The sequence below is a fragment of the Solanum stenotomum genome, unplaced genomic scaffold (genome assembly GCF_019186545.1).
Source record: "Solanum stenotomum isolate F172 unplaced genomic scaffold, ASM1918654v1 scaffold31399, whole genome shotgun sequence".
NCBI classification, from domain to species: Eukaryota; Viridiplantae; Streptophyta; class Magnoliopsida; order Solanales; family Solanaceae; genus Solanum; species Solanum stenotomum.
In genome coordinates this window covers 40,726-57,433 of record NW_026031438.1, presented here as the reverse complement: position 1 = coordinate 57,433, position 16,708 = coordinate 40,726, and the positions used below count along the sequence as shown (strand labels likewise).

The 16,708-nt window shown below is 34.1% G+C and overlaps 1 protein-coding gene and 1 pseudogene across 1 annotated transcript; one reads left to right on the top strand and one right to left on the bottom strand.

Annotated features, from left to right (window-relative positions):
• Nucleotides 1-441: 441 nt before the first annotated feature.
• LOC125851992 (primary amine oxidase-like) lies at nucleotides 442-10,093 on the top strand. Its single transcript, XM_049531717.1, has 7 exons — nucleotides 442-652; nucleotides 856-1,016; nucleotides 7,720-8,474; nucleotides 8,551-8,935; nucleotides 9,027-9,140; nucleotides 9,240-9,787; nucleotides 9,940-10,093. Exons 1-7 carry the CDS (start codon nucleotides 442-444, stop codon nucleotides 10,091-10,093), a joined length of 2,328 nt encoding a protein of 775 aa, XP_049387674.1.
• Nucleotides 10,094-11,189: 1,096 nt separating this feature from the next.
• On the bottom strand, nucleotides 11,190-13,743 carry LOC125851991 (primary amine oxidase-like; annotated as a pseudogene).
• Nucleotides 13,744-16,708: the final 2,965 nt, after the last annotated feature.

Genomic DNA, 16,708 nt, shown 5'->3' with positions numbered 1-16,708 from the left:
AGTGGCTCACTGACACTATTGCTTATGTTACAAATCCTGATATGTATTTTTACAGTCATTAATTTATACTTATTTTATTAAAGATATATGATAAGGTGTAATAATTTTCATTTTCCTTTACATTATCAATGTTTGTTACTACGTAATCTTGTATGTAAGATAACATAATGTTTTAGTTTTAATGCCTGATAGGTTTTAAGTATTATTTTATAAATTCCGTGATATTAAATTTCCGCACGAAGCGCGGATAATTTTACTAGTTTAATTATATGGTACAAATGGTATAGGGTCTTAAATAAATGATCACTTTAGCCCATTAACTATCGATTAAGTGAATTATACACAATTACCCATCAACTAATTAACTAAAGTCAACGAATACTTTGAAATTACCAAAAATGACCTTCTGGGTCATTACATTTTAATTATGAGTCCTTCGGGATGACTCAGTTGGTTTGGAGGGTGGTTATCCGACCCGAGATCGATCCCCCTTCAATGTCTTCTAAGTTGAGTCTGTCGCATAGGGCTTGCCTAGTTCGGTTTACATCTCCTGTGTGGTTTGCAGGCTATTACACAGTGAGGGGTTTATCCAGTGCATACAAAGTGCTCACCCGAAAGGCAGAGGCTGTTGCAGAGGTTGTAGCGGTTGTGGGTTATCCTTGGGTTTTAAAAAAAATGTTTTAATTATGAACTTGGACAAGTTGATATTGGTAGGTGACATTATAGTTAGTGCTAGTACTCTATCACACTATTTCTTATCCATTATAAATTTGTGACTCAATACACCAATGTTTCATCAAACTCTTAACTGTTTGTAACTTTGGAGCTTATATTTTAAAAACATGAAAATAGCAGTGGTTGGAGCAGGGATAAATGGACTAGTTACTGCATATGAATTGGCAAAATCTGGTGTCAAAGTTGTGGTTTATGAGAAGGAACATTATCTAGGCGGCCATGCTAAGACCGTTACTGTCAATGACATCGATCTTGACCTTGGCTTTATGGTCTTCAACGGGGTATGTACGATCAGAGGGTGTTTGAGTAAGCTTATAAAATGATCAAATCATTTAATTAGTTGTAACTTGTAAGCATTTATTTTTATACTTAAATGCGCGTTATTGATAAATGCTAAAGTGCTCATAACTTAAGTGTGTGCATGGGGGATAACAAATATAAGTCATTTTTGATGTGTTAGGGTATCATTTTGGGCCTTTTCCAACTTATATTTCGAAAAATGTTTNATTTCTAGTCAGTTTAGAGGCTTATTTCAGACATAGATAGATTCAGCTTAGTATTGAGTTAATATCTTCTTTGTATTAAACTCATCAGATTTGATATATCTCAGTTATAGTATATGGGTATTCCCCATCTTTTCAGATTTATTTATGATTTAGCTTCCGAATCAGTTTATTTTCTTTAGTATGCTCATGATCATGCCAGCAGGGTTAGCTTGGGATCACTTGTGGTCCTAGGTTCTGTGTCCGCGTCTCGGGGCGTGACAGATTCTTGATTCCATGATTATGAACAGACCTAGGGTTTCTAGAATTTCGACAGATCATCATGAATTAGATTTTAAATGTTCCAAATCAAATTATCATGTTATGCTCAGTTTATTTCATGAATTTCAGAAGCTTAGCTATGTATTTCTTTAGTTCTTGAATTACACATGCTAGGTCAGATATTTCAGTTATTTAGTTATACATGCCTCAGTTATTAATGCATCAATATCAATTTAATTGTTGCATACTTAGTTTGTATGTTCATTTCGAGCTATCCAATAACTTACATAAATTTAGTCATAATGTGTTAATCATTTAATCTATTGGGAGTAGCATAATACCAAGTTGGACTAGGGTTCAGCGTACCCAAATAGTCCCAGAACTACTAGCCACATAGGTTGTAAGTCCTCTCTGTGGGCATCATTTCAGTGATCACGCCAGCATGCCTCTATACCTTTGGCCGGGCATATTGGATCCTCTCGATGAGGCGTATACATCGGACTCCACATTTAGCTCATGTCGTTTTATTATCAGTTATTAGTAGCTTCCACAGTTCAGTCAGATTCTATTACATTGACCATTTATCAGTATATCCAGTATTCAGTTTCAGCATGTTATAAATTGATCACTGCATTCAGTTATCTCAACATTCAGTATCTATATCATGTTCAGATTATATCATTGCTTATTTGCTTTATTCAGTTATATGTTATTTCAGTTGTATTCTATCTTGTATGCTCAATACCTTTCAAGTACTGACGCATACTCTGCGCTACATCTTCTCATGATGTAGGTTCAGGTTCTTAGTATCCAGATCACGCTTAGATCGGTTCCTGATCTCCAGTTCAGCAGAATCAGTGGTGAGTCCTTATTCTCCGAGGACAATAGTCATGAGTTTCTTTTCAGTATTTTTAGTTCTTAGTTTCAGTTTTGCTAGACTTAGCTAGGACCTGTCCCATCATTTCTAGTCAGTTAGAGGCTATTTTCAAACATAGTTAGATTCAGCTTAAAATTGAGTTAATATCATCTTTGTATTAAACTCATCAATTATCATTTATCTCAGTTATAGTATATAGGTATTCCCCATCTTTTCATTTTTATTTATGATTTAGCTTCCGCATCAGTTTATTATCTTTAGTATGCTCATGATTAGGCCAGCAAGGTTAGCTTGGAATCACTTATGGTCCTAGGTCCCGTGTCCGCGTCTCGGGGGTAGTCTCAGGGCGTGACACCCATGATTCCCCTTTCTTTCTAAATTGTGAACTAAGGTATGACTTGATTGATCACGGAAGCTTGACAATTGATTATGTTTACATGGATTATGTTATTGAATCATGGTTTCCCCTATGTAATGTAGTGATTTCAAAAAGTTAGGGTTGAATGTGATTTATAGCCTTGAAGGGCAAATTGCTAGGGTTTGTATATGTTGATGAAGATTTTATATGAACTCATGATTCACCTATGTAATGATGATCCTATGACTATTGTGTATTGGCGGTATTGATGCAAGATCCTTCTCCCCTAGACCCTTACACATGACTATGCATTAAAGGACTATGATTATGATAATAATGTTGTGTTGATTGAAAGGTCATTCTCATGAAACACTATGAACATGATGTGAAAGTTTTACTCACATACTAAGGATTCTACGGGTGAAAGGCCATTCTCACCTAAAGAATCCACGAGCTATCAGGATACTATGATGGCTTGAGTGCTAGGCATTCTTCCATGAACATTAATATAAAATAAAGACTTAACATGATTATTAAAGGGAATTAAGCTTAGCACCGAGTGGATAGGAGCATGAGATAGAAACCTTATACCTCAGTTAGTCCGAGTTTCTAGTAGCAATCCCCCTATCCCATAACTATGTGCCCACATAGGTCCTTAGCTAGTGGATCCACCTATAAGCTAAACACGTAAGTTCTACCTTAGGAAAGTAGAACACCTCTTTTCGGTATGGGTTCATGACATAGAATTCCATGTAGCTCACATGGTCTATGTCGGTTAAGACTATATTTCCCTACATGACAAGAACATGATCCATGATATGACAAGAACAAGAATATGAACTATGGACCAGAACATGAGTCATGTGCTATGATTACTTAAGGGGTTTTACTTAGTGTGAGTGGGGGTATGGGACTTCACTTATGCATTGCACAAGTAAGCCTTGAGAGTGATTGTGGTATGTGCTTGATGACATGATGCTTTATGAGTTAATGTATGCTTTACATGAATGTGTACCATGACTATGAACCATGAACATGAGCCATGAATAAGAACATGAACATGAATATGAGCTATATCCATGACTTCTTAGTAAGCTTGCTTAGTGTGAGTGGGAGTATGGGACTTCACCTGTACATTGCAAAAGTAGACTTATCGAGAGGTTATGATGTGGTTTACTTATGACATGATAATGTATGAATCTATGTATGCATGATATGAATTAATGTAAAAGTGAATTCCTTTATTGTGGACTATGAACATGAATGTCTCTTTGACTATGAGTGTTGACTATGGATGAGGTCAAGATAAGTTATGCCTGATTATGGTAACCCAGGGTTGCTTATGGTATGATTTGACCTTGCAATTACTCTAAATGTGCATGATGACTTTTAAATTTGAAAAAGGCATGATTTCAACTAAATGTCCCTTTTATGCATGCTTTATGGATTTTTATGCATGGCTCCATACTTAGTACAATTAATTGTGCAAACCCATATTCTCTACATTTTCTTATAAGTGTAGGTTCTGGTCGTTGAGACGCATTTTTCCTTTCAAGTGAAGCTTGGGTTGACTATTCCCTAAGCTTGGTGAGTCCTCAAGTTCGAGGACGGATTATCCATTTCTAGCTTTCTTTTTTATTTTCTATTTTCAAGACTATTGATGAAAAGGGCTATGTCCCTAAGATTGTACTCTATTGTTTTAGATGGTGTGTGAGACAAGGTCTAAACTCTTGTGATTTTTTTTTTTTATGGAAAGACTTCTATTGTAAAAGTTTTAAATTTTTCAGCATCATTACCATGTCTTATGTTATGAATATGCTAAGGGCTTGTATGAGATCCCTTCGGGGTCAAGTACGCCGTGTTACGTCTAGGGGTACCCCTGGGTCGTGACAACAAGCAAAGTGTACAAACAAAATTCTAAAAAATCCTAAATGTGTAAATATAAAATTTGTATATATACTTACCCTATTTGTACATTTCATAGCAAACGAAACTATAGTTATGAAGCACAATTATCAAAACTATAACTATAAAACCTTATTATATTTATTATCGTTGTTATTTCTAAAATTTTCTCTTAAATAACCCTTTATTGATGAAGTCATCTCGGATAATTATTGAAAACACAGCAAGAAGACACGTAGTAATAATCGAGAATTGAAAAGACTAAAATACCTCCTAAATCTGTAAAACAGACATGTTGAAACAAGCCATTTCTAATATAAGAGTAAAATATAAGACATACAAATCTAAGACATGCAATGACAATTAAAGAAATTTTTACAGATGAAGGCATCTCAGAGAATATATATTTGCTGTCCATCCATTAATTGGCATATGTTCTAAATTGTTTAAATCAAATCAACAAATATATGACATGAGAATTAAAGAATTTTTTATAGATCTCAGAAAATGTATATTTGCAGTCCATCCATTAATTGACATATGTTCTAAATTGTTTATACCAAATCAACAACTATAAAACATATATAAATGTATATTTGCAGTCCATCCATTAATTGATATATGTTCTAAATTGTTTATACCAAATCAACAACTATAAAGCATATATATATATATATATACACTAGATAACTTATTCGTGTGTCACATATATTAAGAACTTGAAATATTGTAAAATTCTTACTCTTTAATAACCTTTATCTTCTACATATTTTTAATCATAATATTTGTTTTTGATATAATTAGTTCCTCAATATTATTGGATGATTTCTTATAAATTAGTCAATTGTCACTTTCTCTATTGTGTTTGTACATGTGCAAGTAAAGTATAAGATACTCAATTTGATGACCTATTTACTATTCATTCTTTAGCTAGTAGCAACTATTTTTTCTTGCTCTTTCATGTCATTGTCCATGAACACCCAAATTTATCATGTGAAAGATAATAGCCCCTCATATTCTCAAATATGTGTTCCTTGATTATTCCAGAGCTAGTAAATCATAAAAATATCTCATTAATTAAGTTTTTAAAAACTTTTTTTAGTTATATTTTTAAAAAATTGAAAATATTTTGAAATATATTGGTTTGGACAAAGAAAGAACAACTAAAGAATACTGAACAAACCAAGCCACATGTTTGTTATTCTGAAGGGGACCAGCTAGACAAAAATATAGGAGATAAAAACAACTAAAAGTAATTAGAAGAAGACTCTTAGAAGAATCAAGAAAGGTTACAAGTAGCAGTAGTTATAATAGTAGGGACTCTCCAATTTTTTCTTGTATTAACCATTAACAAAGAATAGAAAAGTATAAATATAGAAACATTCAAACTTTTCTGAATAAAGAATGTGAAAAGTTAAGAAGCAATAGGTAAAAATACGTGATAATATCTATCTATTTATCTCTCTCTCTCTATATATATACACACACACATACACACTACCTTAAAAGGATGAACTCCTAACTTGAATGTTAAATTACTATAATACCCTCAACTTAAAATTGAACAAGTAGACACAGTATCCTACAAGGCATATATAATACGTGTAGGACACCACTTTGTACACAAAATTGTCATGTAGGATCCCATATAGAATAAATGTGTCTATTTGTTTAATTTTATACTAGCTTAAGTGCCTACTTGAGCACACCCAAAGTTAAAGGTCATAACTGACAGAACCAAGTTAAGGGTCATGTATTATGCCTAAACCATATAAAGGGTAAGCATTATGTCTTTCATGGATCAACAAATTTTGAGATTCATAACTTCTCAACTAACAATGTCTTTGTTCTTCAAGATTTCCCTCTTCTTCTTCTATTTCTTCTTTGTTATATACTAGATAACTTATTCGTGTGTCACATATATTAAGAGCTTGAAATATTGTAAAATTCTTACTCTTTAATAACCTTTATCTTCTACATATTTTTAATCATAATATTTGTTTTTGATATAATTAGTTCCTCAATATTATTGGATGATTTCTTATAAATTAGTCAATTGTCACTTTCTCTATTGTGTTTGTACATGTGCCAGGAAAGTATAAGATACTCAATTTGATGACCTATTTACTATTCATTCTTTAGCTAGTAGCAGCTAGTTTTTCTTGCTCTTTCATGTCATTGTCCATGAACACCCAAATTTATCATGTGATAGATAATAGCCCCTCGTATTCTCAAATGTGTGTTCCTTGATTATTCCAGAGCTAGTAAATCATAAAAATATCTCATTAATTAAGTTTTTAAAAACTTTTTTTAATTATATTTTTAAAAAATTGAAAATATTTTGAAATATATTGTTTTGGACAAAGAAAGAACAACTAAAGAATACTGAACAAACCAAGTCACATGTTTATTATTCTGAAGGGGACCAGCTAGACAAAAATATAGGAGATAAAAACAACTAAAAGTAATTAGAAGAAGACCCTTAGAAGAATCAAGAAAGGTTACAAGTAGCAGTAGTTACTATAGTAGGGACTCTCCAATTTTTTCTTGTATTAACCATTAACAAAGAATAGAAACGTATTAATTTAGAAACATTTAAACTTTTCTTAATAAAGAATGTGAAAGGTTAAGAAGCAATAGGTAAAAATACGTGATAATATCTATCTATTTATCTATCTCTCTCTCTCTCTCTCTCTCTCTCTATATATATATATATATACTACCTTAAAAGGATGAACTCCTAACTTGAATGTTAAATTACTATAATACCTTCAACTTAAAATTGAACAAGTAGACACAGTATCCTACAAGGCATATATAATACACGTAGGACACCACTTTGTACACAAAATTGTCATGTAGGATCCCATATAGAATGAATTTGTCTATTTGTTTAATTTTATACTAGCTTAAGTGCCTACTTGAGCACACCCAAAGTTAAAGGTCATTACTGACAGCTAAACCAAGTTAAGGGTAATGTATTATTCCTAAACCATATAAAGGGTAAGCATTATGTCTTTCATGGATCAACAAATTTTGAGATCATAAATTCTCAACTAACAATGCCTTTGTTCTTCAAGATTTCCCACTTCTTCTTCTATTTCTTCTTTGTTATTTCATCCTCCCCTCTTGAATACAACCACCCATTGGAGTCTCTCACTCTATTTGAACTCACTCAAGTAACAAACATAGTCAAAAATTCCTATTTTCCCCTCAATGTAACCTTTCATTATGTTGGCTTAAATGAACCAAACAAACAATTAGTCCTTTCATGGCTATCATCCACTCATCATCCTGCTCTACCTCGCGAAGCTATTGTTATTACTCGAATTGATCAAAAAACACATGAAATCATCGTAGACATATCGAGTGTTTCAATTTTATCAGATAAAATCTATAATGGACATGGCTACCCCATGCTTACATTACAAGAGCAAACAGCTGCCGATGAGTTACCATTATCGTATCCACCATTTATATCATCCATTAAAAAGAGAAGGCTAAAGCTAAAAGAAGTCGTGTGCCAAGGCTTCGCGGTTGGATGGTATGGAGAGAAAAGGAAGAGTACAAACAGAATGGTTAAAGTCATGTGTTATTACTTAGATGGAACAGTTAATCTTTATATGAGACCTATTGAAGGAATTACAGTTACTGTTCTTCTTGATCAAATGATAATCGCGAGTTATATTGATCGTTTGATTGTTCCTGTCCCTAAAGCTAATGGGACAGATTACATGGGATCAAAGTGGCGAAGATCATCTCATGAATCCAATTCAATAAAAATAGTGCAGCCTGATGGACCAAGTTTTACTCTAGACAATGGAAACACAGTGAGGTAAAAATTATTATTCGTTTGACGGAACTTTGAGATTACTTTGCTGAAGAATGACATGTTTTTTTACTTACTTTAGGTGGGGTGACTGGAAGTTCCACGTAGCATATGACATGAGAGCAGGAATGATCATATCACTAGCATCGATCTTCGATGCTGACAAGGAGGAATTTAGAAGTGTCTTGTACAGAGGATTTGTGTCTGAAGTTTTTGTGCCATACATGGATTTGACTGAGGAATGGTACTATAGGACTTATTTCGATGCAGGTGAATATGGATTTGGTCTATGTGCGGTAGAGCTTGAACCATCAAAGGATTGTCCAGAGAACGCGAAGTTTATTGATGGCTACTTCATTTCACAAGATGGTACTCCAGGAAAAATGCCTAATGTAATTTGTATATTCGAACGTTATGCTGGAGATATCATGTGGCGCCATACAGAGCTTGCAATTCCTGGAAAAGTGGTAAGTTAGTATAGAATATAGTGCTCTTTTTTGATAAATTGTTTTCGGATTAGTTAGTACTTCTCTTTTATTTCTAAATTTGGAGCTGCAGATACGAAAGGTTAGACCGGAGGTGAGCCTGGTGGTGAGAATGGTATCGACTGTAGGGAATTATGATTACATTACTGACTATGAATTCAAACAAAGTGGCACCATCAAAGTCACGGTAAGTAAACCACGGTCATGAGTAAGACTAGTAAAACGTCTGTTTTAGGCGTAGCTTACACTAAGTATCAACTTTTTCCGAATTCATTGTCATGTACAGGTTGGGTTAACTGGTCTACTTGAAGTAAGGGGATCTATATATACTCACAACGACCAGATAAAAGAGGACGTGTATGGTACACTAATAGCAGAAAACACATTAGGTGCATATCATGATCATTTCTTTACCTATCACCTTGATTTAGACGTAGACGGTCATGAAAATTCCTTTGTGAAAAATAACTTAAAAACTAGACGCGTGATCAATAAAAGTTCACCAAGAAAGAGTTATTGGACAGTTGTTAGTGAAACAGCTGAAACAGAATCAGATGCAAGGATTCAGCTAGGTTCATCACGAGGTGCCCTTGAAATGGTAGTGGTGAACCCCAACAAGAAGACTGAGGTTGGGAATGAAATAGGCTATTGTCTGATCCCGGGAGGATCTGCAACAAGTCCATTGTTAAAAGACAACGATTACCCACAAATCCGCGGAGGTTTTACCAAGTACAATGTGTGGGTGACACCTTATAACAAGTCTGAGAAATGGGCAGGAGGATTATATACTGATCAAAGCCATGGGGATGATACATTAGCCATATGGAGCCTCAGGTAATACGCGCAATAGATTCTATATAGTAATCTCTTGTTTCAGGTCGTTTGTTTTAATTTCCTTTTTAGTCTGTTTTAGAAGAACGTCTTTTTCCTATTCGGACAACTCTTTAATTCTAACTTTCCGGAGTAATTTTTTTATGATAATGCAGAGATAGGGAAATCAAGAACACGGATATTGTATTATGGTACACATTTGGTGTTCATCATGTACCCAAACAAGAAGATTTTCCAATTATGCCAACATTAAGCACTGGTTTTGAGCTCAAGCCTACTAATTTCTTTCAGCATAATCCAGTTCTTTAATAAGTCAAATGGGCTAAACTTTGTACTATCATAAATGGATAATGTCATCATTTATGAAAAATAATTCTACTAATATTGTTATTAAATAAAGTCACCTCTTAGCCATGCTTTATGCATCTCATTCTTGAGTGAAAACTTTGTACTCATGATACAGTCATATCGTCACATAAATGTTATGACATGTTTATGATAAATTTAAAAAGTCTTATAACTATAAGATACTATTCAAGTAGTATTTTAAGATCACAAACTTCAAATATTTTTGTTTTCTTCTTAAATTTCACGTCGTTCAAATTATGTCATATAAATTAGAACGCCATGAGTATAACTTTCATGATGTATACCAAATTCAAACATCCATGTACAAGTATGAAACAGAAGAGGATGAAACACCACAACCAAATATACTCAATGCACTTAACACAACTATACAAGTTATCAATATTTGTTTACTCCTTCAATATTCAATTTACAACTAAAGTACCTTTTGTACCATGGATGTCTTAGTATTTGTACTTTTTTCCTGGATATGGTGCTTGTTTTATTGTTATTAGACATTTTTTCTTTTGTAAATATAAGTTTGCTTACCAGAAAATTGTTATTGTAGGCCATTTCTAGCTCATTTTGTGGTGAACATTCACAGGGAGTGTCGAATTCGTTGTAATATCCAGAAAAAAATAATGAAATAAGAAGAAACAGTCTCTCTTATCTTCTCTCCAAAATTTGCACGAGATTGTTTTGTCCGGAGAGAAAGATATGTTTGAGTTTGGCATACATCATAAAAATTATACTCATCGCGCTTTAATTTATGTGACATAATTTGAATGATGTGAACTTTAAGAAGAAAACAAAGATTTTTGAAGTTTAAGGTCTTAAAGTACTACTAGTACAGTAACTTCTAGTTTTGTAGTTATGTGACTATTTTAATTTATCATTAACATGTCATAACATTTTTGTGACAATAAGATTGTTAGATGCATAAAGTATAAGCATGGCCAAGAGCTGACTTTATTTAATGACAATAGTAGTAGAATTTTTTTTCATAAATTAGGACATTATCCATTTATGATAGTACAAAGTTTGCCAACTTGACTTATTAAAGAACTGGATTATGCTGAAAGAAATTAGTAGGCTTGAGCTCAAAACTAGTGCTTAATGTTGGCATAATTGGAAAATCTTCTAGTTTGGGTACATGATGAACACCAAATGTGTACCATAATACAATATCCTTGTTCTTGATTTCCCTATCCCTGCATTATCATAAAAGAAATACCTCGGAAAGTTAGAATTAAAGAGTTGTCAGAATAGGAAAGAGACGTTCTTTTTGAAACAGACTAAAAAGAAAGTTAGACAAATGACCTGAAACAAGAGAGTACTATATAGAATCTATTGCGTGTATTACCTGAGGCTCCATATGGCTAATGTATCATCCCCATGGCTTTGATCAGTATATAATCCTCCTGCCCATTTCTCCGACTTGTTATAAGGTGTTACCCACACATTGTACTTGGTAAAACCTCCGCGGATCTGTGGATAATCATCGTCACTTAACAATGGACTTGTTGCAGATCCACCCGGGATCAAACAGTAGCCTATTTCATTCCCAACCTTAGTCTTCTTGTTGGGGTTCACCACTACCATTTCAAAGGCGCCTCGTGATGAACCTAGCTGAATATTTGCATCTGATTCTGTTTCAGCTGTTTCACTAACAACTGTCCAATAACTCTTTCTTGGTGAACTTTTATTGATCATGCGTCTAGTTTTTAAGTTATTTTTCACAAAGGAATTTTCATGACCGTCTACGTCTAAATCAAGGTGATAGGTAAAGAAATGATCATGATATGCACCTAATGTGTTTTCTGCTATTAGTGTACCATACACTTCTTCTTTTATCTGGTCGTTATGAGCATATATCGATCCCCTTACTTCAAGTAGACCAGTTAACCCAACCTGTACATGACAATGAATTCAGAAAGAGTTGATACTTAGTATAAGCTACACCTAAAACATACGTTTTACTAGTCTTACTCATGAAAGTGGTTTACTTACCGTGACTTTGATGGTGCCACTTTGTTTGAATTCATAGTCAGTAATGTAATCATAATTCCCAACAGTTGACACCATTCTCACCACCAGGCTTACCTCCGGTCTAACCTTTCGTATCTGCAGCTCCAAATTTTGAAATGAAAGAGAAGTACTAATTAATCCGAAAACAATTTATCAAACAAGAGCATTATATACTATACTAACTTACCTTTTTTCCGGGAATTGCATCCTCTGTATGGCGCCACATGATATCTCCAGCATAACGTTCGAATATACAAATTACATTAGGCATTTTCCCTGGTGTACCATCTTGTGAAATGAAGTAGCCATCAATAAACTTCGCGTTCTCTGGACAATCCTTTGATGGTTCAAGCTCTACCGCACATAGACCGAATCCAAATTCACCTGCATCGAAATAAGCCCTGTAGTACCATTCTTCAGTTAAATCCATGTATGGCACAAAAACTTCAGACACAAATCCTCTGTACATTACACTCGAAATTCTCTTTTGTCAGCATCAAACATCGATGCTAGTGATATGATTATTCCCGCTCTCATGTCATACGCTACATGGAACTTCCAATCGACCCACCTAAAGCAAGAAAAAAACATGTCATTCTTCACCAAAAGATAGTATTCTCAAAGCCCTCTGTTTCAATTTGTTTGTCTAGTTTTGACTTGACACAGAGTTTAAGAAAGTAAAGAAGACTTTTGAATATTTTGGTCTTAAACAGAGAAGATATATTGTAGAATGTACCAGAACGGACTAAAAAGGAATGTAAGACAAATATATTGAAACATAGTGAGTATACTCTTTACCTCACTGTGTTTCCGTTGTCTAGAGTAAAACTTGGTCCATCAGGCTGCACTATTTTTATTGAATTGGATTCATGAGATGATCTCCGCCGCTTTGATCCCATGTAATCTGTCCCATTAGCTTTAGGGACAGGAACAATCAAACGATCAATATAACTCGCTATTGTCATTTGATCAAGAAGAACAATAATTGTAATTCCTTCAATAGGTCTCATATAAAGATTAATTGTTCCATCTAAGTAATAGCAAATGACTTTAACCATTCTATTAGTACTCTTCCTTTTCTCTCCATACCATCCAACAGGACAGCCTTGGCACGCGACTTCTTTTAGCTTCAGCCGTCTCTTTTTAATGGACGATATAAATGGTGGATATGATAATGGTAACTCATCGGCAGCTGTTTGCTCTTGTAATGTAAGCATGGGGTAGCCATGTCCATTATAGATTTTATCTGATAAAATTGAAACACTCGATAAGTCTACGATGATTTCATGTGTTTTTTTATCAATTCGAGTGATAACAATAGCTTCGCGAGGTGGAGTAGTACTCTTGGTGTGATGATGAGTGGATGATAGCCATGAAAGGACTAATTGTTTGTTTGGTTCATTTAAGCCAACATAATGAAAGGTTACATTGAGGGGAAAATAGGAATTTTTTACTATGTTTGTTACTTGAGTGAGTTCAAATAGAGTGAGAGACTCCAATGGGTGGTTGTTATCAAGAGGGGAGGATGAACTAACAAAGAAGCAAAAGAAGAAAAAGAGGGAAATCTTGAAGAACAAAGGCATTGTAAGTTGAGAAGCTATGAATCTCAACATTTGTTAATCCATGAAAGACGTGATTCTTACCCTTTATATGGTTTATGAGTGTATTCTCATGATTTCTTTATGGTTAAAATAAAAGGGAACAGGACTAAAATACCCCTGAACTATTCGAGATAGGTTAATTTTATCCTCCGTTATGTTTTTGACTCAAATCATTAATCAACTAGCTCAAAAATGCCATCCAACTAGACTTGATCTGTTTCAAATAGTTCAAGGTTATTTTTTACCATTAATATATGGATAACTTAGAACAATACGTGCATAAAATTATGGGCGGATTATAGGCAAGTTTAGTGCACGTGTATTCATGGTTTCTCCGCAAACTAGGCATTTTGTGTACATATTTTCCAGAATTATACACTAATATAATTTGTTTGCACCTCTAACCTAGAAAGGTTAAATGGTGCACTTTGTTGAATATTGAGTTACTTGCCTAAAGGGACATGAATCAACTTCACCATATTATAAAAGAAGTATGAAATCTTAAAAATAACTAGTTTGGCCCTAATTAGAAATCTATAGCTATAGTTTGTGTATTTACTATTCATAGCAAGAGACAAGAGGCGAGAGGCGAGAGGCGAGAGGCGAACGAGATTTGAGAAAGAGAGAGAAGATATATGCTAGATACATGTTGTGTTCATTGAATACATATGTTGTATCAACGAATTAAGGCCAAACCCATCGGTGACCCCCTAAAGTTGGCACTAAGTTTCACTTAGACACCTCAACTGGACGATGTTCATTTTAGACACCCCATGTAGGGTCCGTAATGTCATTTTGACACTTTTTGCTAACATGTCAAAGTGAGTGTGATACACTCAACAATAGAGCGTGAAAGACTTAATTTAGCTATTTTTTATTTTATTTTCTCTTCTTCTTCTCCATTTTCCAAGCCACCACCTCCCATCATTTTTTGAAGCTTAAACTCCTTCAATGGAGGTCGAATTTTTTATTCAAATCCGTTTTCAAGTCTTTTTTCTTCTTCTTTATTGTATTACTTTTCTAAATCTACAATCACCTCCCTCCATTTTTTTTGCAGGAAAAATGGATACCAACACTCATATTTCATTTTGAATATCAACACTAAAGAGTGTCACAGTCTGATGCAGGCTATATTCGATACATACAAGCTAATACAGGTTGTATCACTTGCATTCGTTTACTCTTATATTGCTTGTATTTATTTGCGATACAAAAAATACAGACTGATACAAATTGTATATGTACGGTACATACATGCTGATATATACAAGCTGATACAACTATATTACTTATATGTATTCAGTTCCATATGGGGCTTGTGACTTTAATTTTGACTTTTAACTTTATGTGTTATTGTTGCATGTGCTTGAGGGGGTGGCCCTAAATGTGGAGTGGCCTTTTTCTGTAACTTTTATATACATTTTCAAGTGTTTTGGTTGTTGTGTTCGTCCTTATTGACTTTAATGATTTGGTGATTTAGGGTTTTGGGGTTCGGGTTGTGATTTTTATAATTTATAAATTTCAATTTGTTTGTTTGTTGTTTTATACGATGTTAAAAAAAATAGAGAAGACTTATGAATATTATGGTCTTAAATTAAAGACATGTCAAATCATTACTAGAAATAGAGGTTTTTCCCACTATAAATAAAAAAATTGTGTTATAAAACATGTTTTTCTACTCATTTTCCACCGAACCAGTTCACTAGAAAAACACATAGTGAAAAACAAATTCCTAATTTTTTTTGTGTGTATTAATTTTTTTTTTCTCACTGATTCAATCAAAATATTGGTCAAACTAGCCGGTGAACATTTTTGAGTGAAAATTTTTAATAGGAAAATAGTGATTTTTTTAGTAACGAATGTGTAACATCCGACAATTTAAAATGAATATGAAGAAGCTTGAATTTGGAAATAGTCATTTTTGGAAAAATTTAAAATCTGGAAATTTGGCAATCCAGAAAATCTGGAAATTTGGCTAAGTTCAAAAATCTGGAAATTTGGCTAAGTGTGGAAATCAGTGAGTTTTTGGCCAACTTTGAGCAGTCATAACTCCTAGCTCAGGATGATTCAGGAGTAGTTACAGTTATGTTTAGAAAGCCCTTGGAACGATCTTTCCAACGCCACCGAGTTTACTTTATTCTGAGTTCGTATGAGCGAGTTATGCCCTTTGAAAGTTGGGCAGTTGGCAGGGAGTCCGTTCCGGAAATTTAAGGGCATTTTGGTCTTTTCACAAATCAATTGTTTTGGTTATATTAAACTGTTAGACTGATTTTATATCAGTTTGTCTCATTTTTTTTTAAAGAGTAAAGAGCTAGGGCTTGGGAGAGAAGAGAGAAAGAAGAGAAGGAAAAGGAGAAAGAGAAGAGTAATCAAGGAGATCATCGTGGATTTTTCGTCGGGGGTGATCCCTATCAAGGTATGTGAGTTCTTTAGTGTGGGTTGATCCTTTCCCCCACACACCAAACTCATTTTATGATTTGAGAAAAGATTGGATTTGTTGTTGAAGTTGTTGAAGTTGTTAGTTGTTGTTGATGTTGTTAGTTGTGTTGTTGAAGTTATTGTTGGTTGTGGGACAGGATTGGGCTATGTATTTGAGTTGTGATCTATTGTATGTTGAGAGATTGATGATCCGTAGTGTTGGTTGGTTCATACCCCCACACACCAACTCATTTTTAATCCCAAGAGAAGATTTATTGGTTGTTGAAGTTGTAGTGGTGTTGTGTTGAAGTTCTTGCTGGTTTAGTACAGATTTTCGGCTGTGATTTTTGAGTTGAATCTATTGTATAATAAGGGTCTTTATGATTCTAAGTGTTGCTGCTGAAACCTTGAGGTTGAGAGGGTTTAGAATTGGAAAGAAAGTAGGGGAAAAAGTCGGATTTTTGGGGAAAAAGGGGCTGGGCTGTCGCACCTCTCCTAGTGCCAAGGACACCAATCCTTCCCTTTCATT

Excerpts from the sequence above, each read along its gene's own strand:
- LOC125851992 (XM_049531717.1), top strand. The coding sequence starts at position 442 with ATGACTCAGTTGGTTTGGAGGGTGGTTATCCGACCCGAGATCGATCCC. Across the intron at positions 653-855 it reads AGAGGTTGTAGCGGTTGTGG|TGGTTGGAGCAGGGATAAAT; the intron begins GTTATCCTTGGG and ends TGAAAATAGCAG. Across the intron at positions 1,017-7,719 it reads GCTTTATGGTCTTCAACGGG|ATTTCCCACTTCTTCTTCTA; the intron begins GTATGTACGATC and ends TTGTTCTTCAAG.